The 20,001-nt window shown below is 38.7% G+C and overlaps 1 protein-coding gene and 1 long non-coding RNA gene across 8 annotated transcripts in view; one reads left to right on the plus strand and one right to left on the minus strand.

Moving 5' to 3' along the window:
• Positions 1-11,848, minus strand: part of PEX2 (peroxisomal biogenesis factor 2) — a 116,851-nt gene extending 105,003 nt beyond the window's left edge. For 3 of the 7 annotated variants that reach the window (XR_009253755.1, XR_009253756.1, XR_009253754.1), the window contains exons 1-2: positions 11,691-11,817; positions 9,371-9,401 (exon numbers count right to left, since the gene is read on the minus strand). Coding sequence is in view for 1 of the 7 variants with exons in the window: in XM_058699896.1 (XP_058555879.1) it covers positions 8,329-8,347 (19 nt within the window). In the remaining 6 variants the exon portion in view is untranslated. Of the gene's footprint in view, positions 1-635; positions 925-8,328; positions 8,353-9,370; positions 9,402-11,690 lie in introns of those variants that run through there. The other 4 variants (XM_058699897.1, XM_058699898.1, XM_058699896.1 and 1 more) reach the window with 4 other exon arrangements.
• A 605-nt stretch (positions 11,849-12,453) lies between these two features.
• LOC131495100 (uncharacterized) overlaps positions 12,454-20,001 on the plus strand; it is a 189,927-nt gene continuing 182,379 nt past the window's right edge. Inside the window, exon 1 of the long non-coding RNA XR_009253762.1 lies at positions 12,454-12,700. This is a non-coding gene — a long non-coding RNA (uncharacterized LOC131495100). The remainder of the gene's footprint in view (positions 12,701-20,001) is intronic.

Genomic DNA, 20,001 nt, shown 5'->3' on the forward strand with positions numbered 1-20,001 from the left:
AGAAAAGAACTAATCAAATGTGCATTTGTGACAGCCTGTTCTGGCCATATTCACAATAGATTTGAGGGTGAAAAGACTTGAGGCTTAGAGACCAGTTAAGATGACTGTTAAATGATTATTAAAGTGATCAATGAGAAAATAATGATGGTCTAAATTATAAAGATATCAGCAGGGCTGGAGAAAAATAGGTATCTTTAAAGCTACGAAGAGGCAGAACTGACACGATTTAGGGAGAAATAAGCCAAGAATAACTGAACTGAGTGGATGATAACCCAATTTGCTGAAATAGGAAACACAAGCAGTGATACAGGTTTGAAGGGAAAGGTAATGACCACAGTAGTTTTAGAGATCTGAGGCTCCGATGAGACAGCTAGAGTTTGTAGGCAGGTGTGTGGAGATATAGGAGAGACAATCTGAGTGTAGATTTTGAATGTGGGGTCCCTCTCCTAGGACTAATCTATTTTAAATCTACCTGCTCTACCTAAATGCTAAGATCAGGAAGGCAGTGAACTAAACAAGATCAGTAGATCCTGTCCATTTACAACATACTCAGCTTTCTTTGTAACAACATAATCTTACTGTCCTAGTTTTCCTGTTCCAGCTACCATGGCTGTTCAATGGTTATGTTCACTGACATCACACACATCTGTGGGCTTCCAATCTTCCTATACTGTGGTCTTCACATCAGTCCTGTAGTCTCACTGTTCTTCTCTGCTAGTGGTTTCCACACTTGAGTGTTTATCATGATTGCTTGTACTTCTTAGACTACAGTGTCTCAGTTCCAGAGTTTCCGATTCAGTAGGCTTGGAACGAGAGCCAAGAATTTGCATTTCTAACCAGTTTCCTGGTGATGTTGAGAATGAGTGGGCTGGTCCATTCCAAAGCAAACTTCGTGATTTTTCTGGCACATCTATCATCCATATGGCGCCGTGCTGCCTGCCTGCCCTTTCATCATTTCTGTTTAGTTCTCATTTCTACATCCACAGTGGATATTAGAAATCCTGCACGGTCTTTGGCTTTCCCTTTCTTTTTTTTTTTTTTTTTTTTTTTTTTTTTTTAAATTTTTTTTTTCAACGTTTTTTTAATTTATTTTTGGGACAGAGAGAGACAGAGCATGAACGGGGGAGGGGCAGAGAGAGAGGGAGACACAGAATTGGAAACAGGCTCCAGGCTCGGAGCCATCAGCCCAGAGCCTGACCAGAGCCTGACGCGGGGCTCGAACTCACGGACCGCGAGATCGTGACCTGGCTGAAGTCGGACGCTTAACCGACTGCGCCACCCAGGCGCCTGGCTTTCCCTTTCTTTGGTGAAAGTAGACCTTGTGAGAATAGAGATCACACACTCTTATGACCATCGATATATCCTAGACCTGCTAGGTGCTTGGGATGCAGAGATAAAAAACCATCCTAGGGTGCCTGGGTGGCTCAGTTGGTTAAGTGTCCAACTCTTGATTTCGGCTGAGGTCATGATCTCACCGGTTTGTGGGTTCAACGCCTGCATTGGGCTCTGTGCTGACAGTGAGGAGCCTGCTTGGGATTCATTCATTCTCTCTCCCCCTCTCTCTCTCTCTCTCAAAATAAAAAAATAAACTTAAAAAAAAATTTTTTTTTTTTAAATCCTTATTCTCACTTCAGGACCCTAACCAAGGTCTAGCAAGGGTGGCAAGCAAGTAAACAGACAACTAGGTTAGGAACAGAGGTATATGATATCACAGGTCCTCAAAGAGAATATATATAACACTTCGAAGTTATCTCAGTAGAAAAAGAATTCCAAAATTCATGCAAAAAATCATCAGTAAGATTTTTTTCACTTTTTTCTGCAGTTTACAAATTTTCTAACTTACATCAGTTATGTAATTGAGGAAAGAAACTAGAACTTTAAAAAAAAAAACCCGTAAGCAAAACCAAAAGTGTATTTGCCTACACTTACCAAATCACCGGTTTCTCACCTCATCATTACCTCTGGAATAAAGTACAAACTTCTCAGACCTAACCTAGTCAATTGTGTCTCCAGCTCTTTAATTCCATGCCATCCTTCAGTCCTGACTCTCTGCCTTTTCTCAGGCCCCTATACACTTACCTTTTCTCCCAACTATCCCCACTGCCCTCAACTCTCTGCCCTTCACATTCCAACTCTATTTCAACATTTTTTGTGAAACTTTCAAAACTATCTCCAACTCCTATTATCACCACCTTCAACTCTGGCAGCGATGGTCTGTGCCACTCGAGCCCTCAACCACCTGTCCTGTAATTTCAGTCATGTCAGTGCATCTTCTTTCCCTGAACCAGTTAAGGAAAAGTGCCTTATCTTATACTTTTTGCTCAAAGCACCCACCACCTACAAAGCGACTGATTTCTAGCTAAGTTTTCCTCATGCAAAATTCTACAATCATCCATGGTATGTGGGCATATGGCAAATGTGACTACTATATAATAGTGGCTAAACTCTGCATCTTCCCCAGATTTCACCTTCTGTGGTCAGCAAGATAAGGGAAGCTCTCTTATTGTCAAATAACCCTTGAAAAGCTCTGACCTTACTGTACATGGATATAAGTCCACACTACCAGTTCCCTCCTCTTACATCTCTCACACCCCCAAAACTGGACTGGATCGATTATTTTTTTCAGTTGAGTATCAGATGAAATCTATGGCTTACGTTGGAGGACCGGTTGTGCCCATTTATGTAGCTTTAAATACTAGAGTCATCATCAGTTCTGCATTGTGGTTGATGAGTACGTTATTAATTATAGAGTTTACCACAAAGATGGGCTCATTGTAGCTGCTCAATAAATATTTGTTGAATCTATGTGCAATGGAATGAGTAGCTTGGTAGTTAATGAGTGTACTGACTGAATACTGTAGGAAAGCATCTAGATGAACTGGATGGTGAAGGGAGCCTTCTCTGTTCAGGTTCCTTACTTATATTTAGTGAAAAACTGGTCAGAGGGAGTGGTTTCTCAGAAGAATCATCTATTTCAAATACCTCATTTCTGGAGGAATCATACTTAACATTTAGCAAAGACAGGAATTTTTAATGGCTGCCAGAAAAGGAGACTTAACACACTCTCTAACCAATCCAATATTTAACAATCCTTATTATCGAAAAATTCTTTCTTATCCCTTCTGTTACAGTTTAACTTTTTTTTCCCCCTTTCCTCTTTTTCTCCCCAGGCCTGGCCTCATTGTAGATTAAGAACAGCTGGGCTCGATCTCCTCCCTACGTAATGGACCAAAAGACTATCATTAAACTGTTCTTCAGCCTTTGCTTTTCCAGATGAATAATTTCTCTATTTTTTTGTTTCAGGTTTTACTTTCCAACATTTTAGTCATTTTTGTGACTTCTTTTAGTTGTAAACATAGAACAGACACTGTCCGTTACACACCATAGTAAGTTCAAGTGGAATAACCCTCCCTATGCTCTACATTCCTATTTAGGCAACTGTGACAGAGTAGAAAAAAGCAGATTTAAAACCAATCAGACCTGAGCTCAAGTTCCAGCTTTGTCACTTACTTGCTATGTGATCTTAAAAAAAAAGTCATTACCCTCGGATTCTTCACAAAGTTGGAAATAACAGCTACCACGCAAAGTTGTTGAGATTAAACCAGATAATGTTATGAAAGTGGTTTGGAAACTGGAAAGTATTATTATTACTATATTATTGCTTCTTTGGCTAGGGATGGGCATAAGAAGAAAAAGACTCTGAGTTGTTTTTGGCAAATTTATTTCAAAAGACTGAAATCTTCATTATTACTCATACTAATGCCTCAATCAACCTGTGGTAAAGGGATTTTTTTTTTTTCCAGGAAATACTGACTACAAAATTAAAATATAATTGTGGCAGTTAAATAGTGAACCTGACATCACTATGATGTGTACGTGTATGGGGGCTAGGCGAGAAAGGGCAGGGACATGGTTCAGTGGAACTCATCACACTCTTGTATCTCATCTAAAAGGAGATGATGGAGGAGGAATTCTGAGAGAATGGGGATGGGTCCCAGCAGGACCCTCTCCCTTGGTTATTTAACCCTCATCAATATGGTAATGCCTGTCATTTGGAAGTAAGAAAACTTCAGGAATGCACACTGATTATCTGACCCTAGGGTGCTTTGCTGAATAGGACATGGTACAGGCAGTCCAGATGGGCATCCAACCTTAGTTCATCACCAACATGTGACATTCCATTCCTCTTCCTTTTGTTTCCCTTTTTGCGCAGATACAGTTATTCTAGAATGTTGGCTTTAGAGAAGGGGAAGGCCCTGGAGTAGAAGAAACTGATAAAACAGAAATAACTAGAAATTCAATTAATCTGACTATAGAATGAATCCTCTTCCCTCCACTGCTGTACAACATTAATTGTTCATAACAGGTGTGAAGCATTGCAAAATGTCATAAATACCTGTAAAAGTCACATAAAGTTATTCTCAATATAATGTAAGGAGAGTGTTTTAGTGAATCCTAATTCTCTGACAAGTGGCTCAATTTAACCAACATTTTTTGAGCACTTACCAAATGCCAGGCAATTTCCTAGGTACCAGGAATTCAATCCAAAAATTTAACTCTCAGTTAACTTCCTTTTAGTCAATCATTTTTAAAGAAATAGGATGCTACTATGATCAGGACTAGCCATTGATCTCTGAAGCAAAGAATGAATCTTGAAATGTGAAGGATCACAAAACTCTCCAGGCAGAAAAGAAAAAAAGGTCATTTAAGACACAAGAACAGGTTGTGTGCAAACCCCAGAAATGTGCAAGCCATGAAACATGGCCATAGTTTATCTGGGAGATATTGGGATGGGTTCCAACGTGAGCTGCATCCGTGGTTATTTAATTCCCATCACTGTGCTGTGCTTGTTACCTACAAGCAAAGAATCAAATCATGTGCTGTGACTAAGCACAACAAGCTGACAGGACAGACTGGCTGAAGAGTTAACCCACTGCAAAAAGCCCACTTTAAGGAAACTGCAATGATTTCATAAACATGAATAATCATTGAAGAGAAGAGATATAACAAGATATATTTTTAAAAGATTACTCTGATAGCAGAATTCAATAAGACTGAAGAAAATGAAGGCTGCAGTTCATGAAGACCAGTTCTAGGATTCCTGCAACAATGCAAGGCACTTAACTGAGGTGTTAATAACTTTCTGAACAACTTAAAGTAATGAACTAAAGTAATGAAAGTTAAGAACTAATGAAAATCAAAAGAAGATTATAGCACCCCTGCATTTTTGAATCAAAAAACCCCAATCCTTTTTTGGTAAACCAATACCTTCCTGACTCTGGTATAGTGATTGCCATCCACTCCTAACTAATAGCCAGTCTATTTCAGGAATTTAATTTAAGTAAGGTTTAACAATCCCCATATTATTGGGTTTTGTAGTTTAGTATCTAGGTTCTCAAAAGTAGGCTCCAACTTGAATAGTTTAAAAAAAAGTACAAAACAATCTTTTTTTTTTTTTTTTTTTAAAGCTGGGATTGTTCAGCATTGAAACAAACACCATCAGATTTAATTCAAATTGATTTTTCCAAAATGCTAAAAACAGGCAATACCTTTTCCTATTCTACATGAAATTTCATTCTTCTAATACACAATTCTATAACTCCCTTCCCAATCCCCACCTCCCAAACCATACTAATTTAAGATCTAAAGGGCCAACCAGGGGGATATATTTATGGTCATGCAAAGAGACTTTTAAAAATAATTAGAAGTATAATTGGCACTAAACAATATGGGTCTAGTGAAGGACACTACTATGTTAAGAGTATGTGAAAAAGACGCTCAAGGCAAAGTATAGCATCTACAGGTTAGTGTGATTAACCTGTCACATACATATGTTTAAGACAAAATGATCTAAAAAAAAAAAAGACAAAATGATCTAACACTAAAAACTATTAAAAAGGTCTCCTGCTAACATTTTATCACTAGACAAGTCACACTGCTTTTCTTTCACAGAAAAAAGAAAAAAACCCGAAATTCATTACTAAGAGCTTATCCCTTAAATAACTACTCTTTTCCTTTTATGCTTTCCATTCCCCCAAATAAAACTTTGTCATCTATATCACATTCCAAACCCAAATCAAATGATTGCATCTCACTAAAGAAGGAAGAATTTTCCAGGATGTATTTCAGAGCTTTCATTGAGTATAGTACAAATTATGAATGAATATATTTTATTTAAAACATGTTATTGACAGAAATCTATCAATAATAATGTGGGTATTGTCAAGGGCTTGTCAATATTAATGTAATTATGATTAAGGGGATAACATGGATTTTTAGCTATAATACCAAGTAACATCTCCTACATTGCTGCTATCAATATACACATTATTATTGACCTGTTCCGAGACTCTCAGTACTAGATGTATTACCATTAGGCATATTTGTCAATGCATGCTGCCTACAAAAATTCTACATTTAAATTTACAGTCCTGTAAACTCTGTCAGCAGAAACATGTGATTCCCAAGTAATCTCTAAGGTATCAAACCATCTGTGCAACCACTGCCAGGCCATCCTTTCCCAGATCCACAACAATCAACTAATTTTTAGTATGACAATGTCACTGCCACTCTATCCCAAAGGTTCTAGTAATCAAAATGGATGAGACAATACATTCATTTTTCCTTTTAGGTTTGAAAAAATTTTAAATGAATGGTTTCATATTATGAGGTTATGTGAATAAAGTCCTATAACTGGAGATCTTAAGCTCTGAACCTACACCTTACTATTTTATTTCCTTTGTGTAGTCAGATAGATTTACTGTCCATTGTATTGAAATCAATACTAATAAGTGGGACATGCATCAAAGAGGGATTTAACAGGACACCGATTCCCAGAGCACATTTCAAACACAAGCAAAAGAGAAAAAGCTATGACCGAGATCCATTAGGACACTGCGACCTCTGGCACTGTGAATAGGCCTAGAAGTCAACAACAAGAAGTTCAAATCCCACTTCTGCCACAGGCTTGCTAAATGACTTGTCACTATTCTGTTGTTCCTCTCTTTCATCAAATATAAACTAAGTTTCAATAGTTTATAGATATCCAATGCTACAAATTCCAATTGTACTCTTTGGGGTATGGACAAGACATGTGAAATTTTAAAATTCTGTTGTGGACACTAAATTCTTCTAAATTACTTTTAAATGTAATCCTCATCAAAATCGAAACAGGATTTTTCTTTTGGGGAGTGGTAGTGAGTACCCAACAAAATGTTTCTAAAATGTATCTGAAGGATAAACTCCAAAATAGCATAAATTGCTCAAAAAGATGAACAACTTGCCCTAGCAGATGAGAATATATATATATACATATATATATATGTATATATACACACACACTATATATATATACATATATGCTATATATACATATATATACATATTATACATTACACACACACATATATATATATATTTTTTTTAATTCAGAAAGAAAAGGAAACTCAACTCAAATACTACAATCTTCAAGACTACAGTGAGTCTTACACAATTGAGCATTCTCCCTATTATATTTATGATGTACTTATTCAAGTACCTAAAACAAACAGAAAAGTTTCCCTCTGGTTTTTTCAAACCTTAAAACAGAATTTCCAATATGTTGGCCTAGCTTTACAAATACATTTTTAAGAGAGAAGCATGGCACTCATAATCTTTTCTTTCAGAAAGTTGATACTTCTGAGTCTTTAAGAGAGAAAGCATGTTGTGAAAATAAAGAGCAGATGTTTGACTGAATATGGGGAAAGAGAGTTCAACTGGTTCTGATTAGTTCTGTATTTTAGCCCAGGTTCGTCAACAGGCTGTGTGCCTCTGGACAAGTCATTTTACCACACTATACTCTCTAGCAGTTAAAAGATATAAGAATCAATTTAAAAAATTAACTATGAAAAGTTTACCTATTTAGAATCCTCATAGGGACTGTTTTAGGAAAGTTTGGAAGAGGAAGAAAAAAAAAAAAAGGACAGCCGTTTCCAACTGTGGAAATGGTAATGTTGGACATGAGTTTGAAAAAGGCTAGAGAAAGTAGAGAAATCAAAACAGAACATGTGAGACAAAGACACTATCATAGAGAAAAAAACCAGCAAAGCATTATGGAAGATACTCCCTACCAATTTATGAGTTTACGACTGTAGTAAATATATACCATTTACCAGTTATCAAGTGCTAATAAGGAACTATCATGGCTAAGTATCCTTTGAAAAAATAAATATTAAATAACTTCATCCTTGCAATATTAATCAAAGAGGTTCTTTTATCATTTATGTTTTAAAACAAGGAAACTGAAGCACAGAGAGAAAGAGATTTGCTGACTTGTGTAAAATCACACACCTAGAAGTGGCAGAACCATGCTCTGAACTAGTGTCTTCGACTGACAAGGTGGTGACGGGCCTAAAAGATGAACATAAACACTTCAGGAGCACAACACGACATACAAATAGGGCTATTTTAAAGGCTAAGCACTATTAAGAGTGTAGGCATGAACTACAGCAGAAATTACAATCCAAGGATAAACAAAGAGCCACATGAAACACATGAAGCAACTAGGTCTTTAGTATGCTATAAAATTAGAAAAAGGCTTTAGAACCTAAGAAGAGAATTTTAAATGACTTTCATATTACTGGCATACATGTTTAATTGCATATTTTATGGCATTCAAGACAATATGGAAATATCCACAAAGCAGAAGAGGTATTGTTAGCGATGGAAAAGGAAGAAGTATCACGTGATACACTATTACATGCAAGGCATTATGTTTTCTTTACATTATCTCATATAATCCTTATCACACAGTAAGTACTATCACGTCCATCTTAAGAAGACAAAAGTTAGGCTTCAGAAGATTAAGCACCTGTTTAAGGTCAGACTGACAATCAGGAAATTTCTGGTAAACACTAGAGAAACTGTGGAACACACAAAGGGAGTTAGTAAGTAGTATGGATTCAATCCCGCAGAGCTCAAAGCTAATTTTTTTCCCCTCATGATCATTCACAAGACCAGACTGCTAGTCAAGCTCTCAGGACTGTAAAATGGGGAAAGAAAGTAAAGGAACGTGGTAAAGTTGCCTGTGTTGCCTGGGATGCATCTTGTCTACATTCTCTCTCCCTGACTCTGTACATGTGGTCAGAGAACCATTCAAAGAGACTGAAAGTCAAATCTGAACAAAGGGAATATGTGGGTGAAAAAAATGAGGCGTGAACATTCATTTAACTGTTATGAACACACACTATATGCAAAGTAGAGGCAATGCCAATTCATCTATTACTAGAAGGGAACGGTTATGCATAATCAAAACAGAACTACTCTACAGCTCTTGGGTATTTTTGTTTTAACCATAAGAAGAAAACACAGATTGGATGGAATTTTATCTCACCTTATTGACAGGCAGTTAAGAAGGAAGAGCTCTGAAAAAAAAAAAAAAAAAGGAAAATATATTAAAAGAATAGAAAGCAACACAGAAAAGGGCATTTTGATTTTATAGACGGTAAAGGTTGAAAAGTTGATAAACAGTGCACAATGGGAAGAAGAGTGTGTGCTAGACATCTTTTCCCTGCCTCCACCTCCATGTAGAGAAATGACAGTGCGGGTATTTGCAGTGCCAGGATTACATGGGGCAAATGGAGCAGGACAGAGCTTTTCTCCAGAGGTTTCTTCCACATTCCAAAGGAACTGAAGAGGAACCTGGAATGTTTAGAAACTGCTGTCATTTCACAGGAAAGAGATAAAGGGGACATCCAATTTGCTTCTAAGTTGCCCAAGATAATCAAGGGAGGAAAAAAAGGAGCAAGTGATTCAGAGCAGAACTTTTGTCGAGAAATAAAGATTGTGCATATGCCATACACTTCCTTGTGCAACAGGAACCTGAGCACAGTGGAGTGCAAGAGAGAAAGACACTTTAAAATGACGTGACGCTCTGAGGAAAACACGGGGCTAGGACTCAAAACATAAATTTATTCATAAAAATTTGGTATTAAAATACAAGGGTAGGATGAAGAGAGAAAAATAAAGAATTATGATTCTGATCATGAAGAATTAAATGTGAAATTTGTACTTACTAAACAATGAGACAACACAGAGGTTCGAGGCTTTCAGTAATGAATTAACCATGAATTTATCTTTTACTATTTAAAAAACTGTACAAATCGAATGAATGCACTTTGGATACAAATGAATACCTACCCTAAGAAACAGAATCTTAATGCTAGAAGGAAACGCAGATCATCTCCTCAAAGACATGAATTTAATTTTCTTAACAGAAAACACTTTTTCAAGCAACACATAAAATAGCTGCTCTTGTAAAATATGGCTGAGAGTCGGCTTGCTTTGTTTCTCCCCTGCGTGGTTCCAGGAAATTTCTACAGGAATTCTACAGAACAGATTTAAAACCACAGATTGACTGACACTCCTAATTTCTAAAAATGAAGAGAATAAGACCACAAGGTAGGGTGGGTCGAACAAAACCAGAGTCAGGACTAGCATTCAATTCTTTTGACTTAGTCTAGCATTCTCTTTACTATATCCTGTTATTTCCATTTTCTTCCTTTTTTTTAAGGGGGGGGAATACAGATATAGATATAGATACAGATACATATTATATATTACATATGTATCTATAATATGTATCTATATTATATATATATGTAATATATACTCCGTATATATAAAAGCCCTTTTTTTGACTTTGTAAATAATTTCATTACCTCTTTTCTTTGCAATCTCCTTCTGACTCAAGATCATTAAACTCTAATGTTTCTGGATACAAGTAATTGAAAATATGTGCAGATCAGAGAGAAGATAAAGTGAAAAAGAAGTTAGCCATCCCAAGTTTATTTTTTTCAGGTTTAACTAAAGTTAATGTATTAGGGGAAGATGTTTAGACTGCAAATTGTAGTGTGGATAAAGTCTCAATCTCCCTGTAACTGCTTGAAATTGTTAAGGTAAAAAATTCTCAAGGGGCATCAAGACTACCAGAACGTGTTAGATGTGAACAGTCAACAACACAACTTGGTCTCGTGAAAAGCCCTTTCACTAAATGTGATGTTTTAGAGAATGGGACCTAAAGAAATAAGTAAAGAAACAATGACTTTTATTTTAAAATACCAGAAGAAAAATGTCAATTATTCTCACAGTTATCAGAAATCAATGTTAAATATAAGAAACTCATTGCAAGCAATTACGCAAGAACATTTGAGCCAGCTCTTCCTCAAGAAAATTAAAACTAGTTCTAAGTTCACAGGCTTTCAAAAATGTTAGAAACTTAAGCATACTCAACTTATTTTTGTACCAAATATAACACTTTACATGAGCCATCCGATATTAAGTAGTTTGAACAATGCATAATTCTTAAGCCATTCATAAGGAATTAAACCTCACCAACGCCAAATGCGCGGTGATTTCGAAGTGTCTTAGTCACCTCGAGGAAGGCACAGGAACTCAAGTCTAGCAGTGTTTTTATTTTTATTTTTTTTTCCTTTTAATGGTGCGATTCTAAGATCATTTTTAGGAGCTCGGGATTGCTTCATTGCCTTTCCCAAAAATCACACTTTGATTTGCTTTTTCCAGGAAGACAGGAAGCCAATAAACGGGGAAACTGAAGCTAAGGGCGACAGCGACAAGGTCGTGAAACTCCACGCCCTCCCAGCTGTAACCAAGACCTCCGGTTTGCACTCCGGTTCTCTCCGGCAGACACTGACCTTACGAGTCTGAGAAACGCCCCCGTTCCACGTAACTTTTTCTGAAACATTCTCTGGGAAGCCTGACTTCTGCTAGCAGAACCTGGATTACCCAGGCTTCCGGAACTCGCGGGCTTCCGGAGCGACGCAGGACCCGGAAGTGTCTGAGAAAAAAGAGGAAATTAAACAAGGAGAACTAAGCTTTAGAGCGGTGCGGAAGGCCGGGGAGGGCCCAGCAACAGCGAACGCCGGCGACCCGAAGGGCCGAAGGGCCGAAGAGCCGAAGAGCCGAAGAAGACACCCGCGCGCGGTGATTGGTCGGCTGGCCATTCGGAGAAAAACGTATCTGATTGGCAGGACAGTCGCGAGCCCGTCAGCCCCGGGTCGGGGCCTCGTGGGTGAAGAGACCGCTGTGTCAAGAGGCCGCGGAGGAGTCGGCGCTCTCCGAGGGCAGGATTTCCCTGTCCTCGGACGCCGCGGCGTGCCGCCGGACAAGCGCCGCCGAGTGGCAGCGGGGCGCCTCCGCGCCTGCCGGGCTCTGGCTAGCCCAGGGTGGAGGGCTCGCTGCGGGATGGCCTCTTGGGGAGGAAAGTCCCGGGACGGGGTGGGCGGGGGCGGCAGCTTCGGGGCTGGGGCAGATTTGTGGCGCGTGCGTGCCGAGGGTGGGTAGCATGTTGACCCCTGCAGGCTTAGGAAGGCCGGGAACCCCGTCTCGTTGGCCGTCGGTCCTGCGCAGCCGCGGCCCGAGAGGCCCTGCCGGCGGGCCGGACGCTCTCGCGCTTTCCCGGGGGGAGCGAGCACCTGACCGCGGGGTCCGTCTGAGACATCCAGGAGCTCTGAGAACCGCGGAAAGGCGAGGTCGCCCACCCCTGGGTAGCTGAGTTTGACTTTCTAAGACTAGGGCCTGAGGGAAGGTATTTTTTGAGCTTCACCAGGCAGTTATGTGTAGCTGCGTGAATTTCCACTGCCTACTGATTCTGTGGTGTGGATAGCAATGTCTCGGCTGGAGGGTTTGCTTTAGCTGAAGACAGGTAGGTGAACCTTCCTGCACATAGTAGGTCTTAAGTACGTTTCAGTTGTTGCCTCTCTTCCCCAGGAGCACACACTCCCACGACCACTGTATTGTTACATGTTGGAGAGCTTACCCTGTAAAGGAGCGTTACAAGAAAGATTTTTATTTTTTTTTTTAAATAACTTTTTTGTGAAACAGGCATTACTCAGGATGAAATATGGACAAAAGAACGTTTATTAACGGATTTTAATAGTGTTCAAATTCATCTTTGCATTCAAGGTGTACAATTTAACATCATTTATACCGGCAATATTTATTGTCTTCCATACACTAAGGAGATCTCGGAAAAAAACAGTCCTAAGGAGGAGGATGTTGATGGTTTCCTGAATTAGTTAAAACAAAGAAAAAAAAGTCCTTTCTACCACATAAACCAACAGTACAGATGAGATAGAGTAGGAGCTGCAAGTTCACAGGGTATGCAGCTCACTTAGGCATAGGAGGGGAGGTTTTTCTAGAGCTGCAGTTGGCCAATGTAGTTGCTCCCAGCCACCTGAAATGTGGGTAGGTCGAATGGAGGTCTGTGTAAAATGCACCCGGGATTTCTAGGTTCTAGTATGAAAAGGAAAGGATGTAAACTGTTTCAGTTTATGCTGATTACATGTTGAAATGAGAATGTGTGTGAAAATTTAAAATTACATATGTTCCCTGTGTTATATTTATGTTGAATGGTGCTGTTCTGGAGGATAAGAAAGTCTTTTTCAAGAAGACCAAGGCTTTCATTTAGCACCTGTGAAGGAAGACAACCATGTTGTACTTCTCAGGTAGACCAGCAGATACACTGTGCTTCATTGAATTTTTGTGGAAATGGGAAAAACATACACCCCTCCCCCTCCCCCCCCCCCCCCCCCCCATAATATGGATGACATGTTCAGAGCAGGTTCTAATTCATGGAACTTTATGTATGTCATGTGAACATCGCATGAGCTGTTAATAATACATATATGTACCAAGCTATCAAGATACTTGAATTATGTTTACTGAATCTGATTAAGGATATAAAACTGTAGAACATGTAAGATTTTTGTTGAAAATGTTTAAAATAAGCTCCAATTTGTATCACTTAACCTCTAGATATAGTATACCTCTTTAATTTGCCAGGGAGCTAGTAAGCTGAGGTTTCAGGGAAGCTTTATTTCCCACTTTCTATACTTTCTTTAAAAATATATTTGTTTTTCATTCATTTATTTACCAGAATCCTGCTGGGGGCCAGGAGTTTTGCTAAGCAGTTTTCATATAAAGGTGAACACCCAGACATGGCCCTTACTTTCTTGGAGCTAATGAGTACCAATTCAGAGACAGTGAAAAATTAGATAACCCAGGCATAGTGTATTTGGCATGTAAGTGTTTTACCTCTGTAAATTCAGCATGTTAATTGTTTAAACCTAGAATTTATAAATCCCTGCCAACATGTTAATGAAGACTCTTATTAGGATTTGGCTATGGGCTTAAAATGTATTAGTAAAAAATCAAAGTGTAATGAATTCACCCATTAATTGTGAGAACTTAAGAAAAAAATAGAATATTTCTTTAAATATAAAGAGAAGATGAAAAGAATTATAATATCATCTTATTTATGACTTTCTTCTAGCCTTTCAGGAACTTTTAGGTTCTAAGGAATTTAATAATAGAAATGTAAAGGAGACATTGATTTATGCCCCTAACAGTTTAAAATTGCTGACTTTAAAAAGTTAAATCCATTTTAGCATATTACATAGTTCTTAAATCAATATTTTTGAGTCTTTTAAGAAAAAGTTAAGCATGGATCTTATGTTTACTACTGCTGCTGTAACAATTGCCACAAAGTTAGCAGCTCAAAACCACACCAATGTATGGTCAAACAGTTCTGTAGTCACAGGTCCATCTCAGATCTCACTGGGCCAAAATCAGTTTATCCACAGGTCTGTGTTTCTTCCTATAAGGTATAGGGAAGAATTTGGTGTTTTGTTCATTCAGGTTGGCCAAATTCAATTCCTTGCTGTGGTAGGTTCCTGGTTCATTGCTGGCTGTCAGCTGAGGACATGTTCCCAGCTTCTGTAAGCCATCCGTGTTCTTTGGGTTGTGGTCATTTCTCTCCCTCTTTAAAGCCAGCACTGCTGGTTTGGAAGCCTCTCCTCCTTCTGATTTCTGTTACCTTTTCTTACATTGCTCTCTCTCTAATTGCCGTCTTTTAAGAATCTAATTAGATTGGGCTACCTAGATAATCTTGGATAATCTCTCCATCTCAAGGTCCATAACCTTAATCACAGCTGGCAAGTCCCTTTTGCCATTGTTTGGTGGTGTATTTAGAGGTTCCAGGGATTAGGGCATGGACATTTTGGGGGCCATTATTCTGCCTACTGCAGGTCTTAACTGGGGCCATGCAGTATGTGCAGCATTACTTACCAGTATTCTCAGCATTTAGGATTGAATAATGTTAATAATGACAGGTAAATTTTATGGGATGTGTAATATGTTCTAGGCACTACTCTAAACTTTTTCTGCATTTACTCATTTAGGCCTCAGAAATGCCCTAGGAGACATGCACTATTATTATCCCCATTTTTAGATAGGAAAACAGTTGTGGAGTGAGGAAGTCACTTGTGTAATGTCTCATCTCACAGCTGTTAAGTGGTGAAATGAGGATTTGAACTTACACAGTCTGGTCCAGAGCCTCTTTGTGCTTTGAACCACAACACAGTAAAAATAATTCCTGAATGTCTGCATTTACTAAACATGCTTAGTGATATAATAATGAGTGCAGGATTTCATGTCACAATGTCTGGATTCAAATTCTACCCTTACTGGTTACTGGATGACCCTGGACAAGTTACTCAACCTCTGTGCATCTCACTTAACAATAAACTGAATTAATAATAATGCTTGAGAATTAAATGAGGCCCTATATGTGAAATACTTAGAACAGCACCTCCACATAATAAGCTATTGCTAGCTATAATTATTGGTGACAATTCAACTTCTTTTTTTTTTAAGTGTATTTATTTGAGAGAGAGGGGATGCGTGCACCATGCACATGCACATGAATGACCGAGAGGCAAAGAGAAAGGGGGGGGTGGGGGGGGCGTGGAGAGAGATAATCCTAAGCAGGCTCCACACTGTCAGCACAGAGCCCCATGCAGGGCTCAATCTAACAAACTATAAGATAATGACATGAGCCTAAATCAAGAGTCAGATGCTGAACCCACTGAGCCACCCAGGAGCCCTGACAATTTCAACCTAAAAAACAGTAGTTCACTGTAACAAGAAATGTTTCCTTTGGGTAACTTGAATCTCTTTATGAAATGCAATTTTTTAAATTTCATTAAAATAAAAAAAATTATAATTAAACGTTTTCTTTTAATATACCTCTGTGCTATGTCCTTTCTCAGCCACTGATTTCTCCCCACTCCAGTCTAGATTGCATCTTTCTAGCACTGTTATTTTCTGGCATTATCTGATTGTACACTTTAAACACTTTGTCCAGACTCTGCTTGCCCAGGTTAATGTCCAAATGACTTAGAAAGGCAGCAGACACAAACTTGAAATTTTCCCTCTTGCCATTCCTCTGCCTACTACTTACACAGCCATCATTGCTAACTTCTCACTGTTCTCTTTTGCTATTTCTCAAGGAGGCCTGTGGCATATCCTGGGCCCCTGGCCATAAGGTCTTCTAATACCACTCCAAACCTCACCCTGTCTTCTAATAATCTCTGCTGCCATTGCGGTAATTCAAGCCCTCATCATCTCTGCACTTTAAGTCATCTCCCAGCAGATCTGTGGCTTCCAGCCCTACCTCCCTTCAGGCTTACTACTCTCTTCCCTACTCACTTAGAGTCATCTTTCTAAAGTACTCAACTCCGCGTGTTACTCTGTTGCTCTCCTTCTTCAAACCCTTCAGTGTCTCCCCCATACCCCTGTTCCTGCAAATATTCCTTTTTCTATGTCTCTTAACACCAGTTCGGTGCTTCTACTGTAGCATTTAAGGTATCACAATTGTTTATTTAAGCACTTTACTTCTAAATCATGAAACTCATTGACAGGGAATAGGAGATGGTTTTGCTTGAATGAATATATTATATTATTTTATCATTATCTATTTACATGTCTGTCTCTTGTCACTAAACTGTGAGTTCTTGAAGGGGAGGCTCATTGTTTTATCTATTTCTTTAGAGGAGGTGGTTAGTAATTGTTGAATGGATACAAAGGGAAAATAATTCAGAAAACATACAATTGAAAAATTCTGCCTAAGCCGAAAACAACGTATAAAGCAACTTACTGGGAATATATAAGGTTATGATTTTAGAAGAAACATAACTGGTGGTTAAAACATGGACTCTGGAGCCAGAGTCCCTAGCTTTGATTTGTGGCTCTACCACTTACTCCCTATATACTCTTGGGCATCTAGTGAACCCTGTATCTTCTTGGTAAAACAGGGATGGCGATAGTAACCATCTCTTGGGGTTAGAAGATCAATGATTTAATGTTTCTAAAGTGTCTATAATAGTGTCTACCACATAGTAAATATTCTAGAAATGTTTTCAGAATAGATACCATAGTTTATATTCTCACTGCTTTTGATAATAGCTAATCTCTTTATAATACAGTGATTTAAAAAAAAGTAGCCCAGGGTTTTCTGATTGTGATGTTTAGAGATTTTTTAACTTTCAATGATTTTTAATATCTTACCTTATAGAATGACCATATATATTCATTAACCATTTAGAGATCACTGTGTATGATTCCTCTCATGAATACTTCACATATTTTCTCTTTGTATTATTTTTCTATGACCTGCTATAATGTAACAAACTATCACAAACTCATGCCTTAAAATAATATACATTTATTATCTTATGGTTCAGTAGATCCAAAATCCAACACTAATCTCACCAGGCTAAGATCAAGTTGTCAGCAGAACTGCATTCCTTTCTTGAGACTCTCAGATAGAGAGTCTTTTTCTTGTCTTTTCCAGCTAGTAAGGGAATGTCCTCATTCATTAGCTAGTGGTGCTTTTTCTCCATCTTCAAAGCCACCAGTGTTGTATCTCTGACCAATCTGCAATCGAACCTCTTTCTCTGACTGCAGACAGGGAAGTCTCTCTGCTAATTTTAAGGATTTCTGTGGTAAGAATTAGGTCCACATGGATAATCTGGGGCAATCTCCTATCTCAAGGTCTTTAAGTTAATTACATTTGCAAAGCCCTATGTTTTGCCATGTAATTTATTCACAGGTTCTGGGGGCAGGGGTTCAGGTAAAGGCATTTTTAGGGGACCATTATTCTGCCTACCATACCCTTGTACTGTAAAATGAATTACTGCTAAAGGGTATATAGGTTGTACTTTCTGAAAACGGAGACAGTATTAAGTAAAATGTGAGCAGTTGTGTTGGTATCATTTATCATTTATTCCTCAGTGGTTGGTGAGAGCCATATCTGCTTAGCAGAGTTTTAAGATACTGCGGTATCACTGATCAATGTCCTTGTTTTCAAGGACTTTTATTTAGTAAGTAAACTCATATATTTGAATATCTGCTAGAGGCTAAGCGCTCTATAATGCATTTCAGATACATTAGTCCCATTTAATTTCCACAGTAACTTTATAACATATGGTAGGCAGCCTTAAGATGACCCTCGATGATCCCCACCACTAGCATTCATGACCTTGGGTAATCTGTTTCTTTGAATGTGGGCTGGACCTGTGGACTCTCAATAAATGAGAGCTCTCAATAAATGGAGCAGGACGATGGCAATAAGATATTATGTTGGGGATTAGGTTACAGAGCAGTGAGTTCTGTCTTGCTTATAGGCTGTTTCCCTTTCACCAGCTTGTTTTGATGAACAAAGCTACAGTGTGGTATATTGCCTGATAGTGAGGCTAACATGTCGAGGAACCAAGGGTGCCCTCCAGCCAATAGGCAGGAAGTAACCAAGGCCTTTGGTCCAATAGCATGTGAGTAACTGAATTCTACTAAGAACCAGAGCATAAATTTAGAAGTGGACCTTCTTTAATTGAGCCTGGAGATGACAGCAACCCCAGTGAACACTTTGATTGCAGGCTGGTGCGATGGGCCCGAGCCAGAGAGCACTGCTACACCATCCCCAGATTCCTGACCTGGGGAACATATGTGATAAGAAATATTTCTTTAAGCCATTAAGTTTTGGGGTAATTTGTTATGCATCAATACATAACTGTACTAAGATATTAATACTGTTTTAGTACAGATGCGAAAAAAAGAATTGACATGATAAGGTAACTTTGTAGGTCTCCCTGTTGTTAATGAAAGCTCTTTTTACCACAAATAATGATGATGATAACATTACAGTTAGAATATTGGTAGTAACTTACATTTATTGAGTACTCACTAGATGTTAGGCACATCTAGTGTGCCTAAAATAATTTTTTGTATGTCTTCTTACATTATTACATCAACTCTATGAGATAGGTACTATGATTATCTCATTTTATAACTAATGAGATTGGAGCATGGAGGGGTTCAAGGACACCCCAAGATCCCCAGTTAACATTTTGGTAGAATGTGAACCCAGGTCATGTGACTCTAGAATTTTCACTCTTAACCATGGTACTACAGATCTCCAATAGAGATCTGTCCTGATAAAAACATTGTAAGTTTCAATTATCCTAAGTCAAAGATGCATTTAATACATGTAACCTACCAAACATCATAGCTTTGCCTAGCCTGCCTTAAATGTGTCCAGCCCACAGTTAGGCAAAATCATCCAACACAAAGTCTGTTTTATAATGAAGTATGGAGGCGCCTGGGTGGCTCAGTCAATTAAGCCTCCGACTTCGGCTCAGGTCATGATCTCGCGGTTGGTGGGTTTGAGCCCCGCATCGGGCTTAGTGCTGACAGCTCGGAGCCTGGAACCTGCTTCAGATTCTGTGTCTCCCTCTCTCTCTCTGCCCCTCCCCTACTCGTGCTCTATCTCTCTCTGTCTCTCAAAAATAAATAAATGTAAACAAAAAATTTAAAATGAAGTATGGATATCTCATATAATTTATTGAATACTGTATTGAAAGTGAACAACAGAATGGTTGGGTGGGTGTAGAATGGTCACAGATGTGTTGACTGTTTACCCTCGTGATTCCCTGACTGACTGGGAGCTGTGACTCACTGCTGCTGCCCAGCTTCATGAAAGAGGATTGTACTTCAGGTCACCAGCCCAGGGAAACATCCAAATTCAAAATTCGAACTATGGTTTCTACTGAATGTCTAACGCTGTCCCACTATCATGAAGTCAAAACTTGTAAGTTTGAACTGTTGTGA

The sequence above is a fragment of the Neofelis nebulosa genome, chromosome 14 (assembly GCF_028018385.1).
Source record: "Neofelis nebulosa isolate mNeoNeb1 chromosome 14, mNeoNeb1.pri, whole genome shotgun sequence".
NCBI lineage: Eukaryota > Metazoa > Chordata > Mammalia > Carnivora > Felidae > Neofelis > Neofelis nebulosa.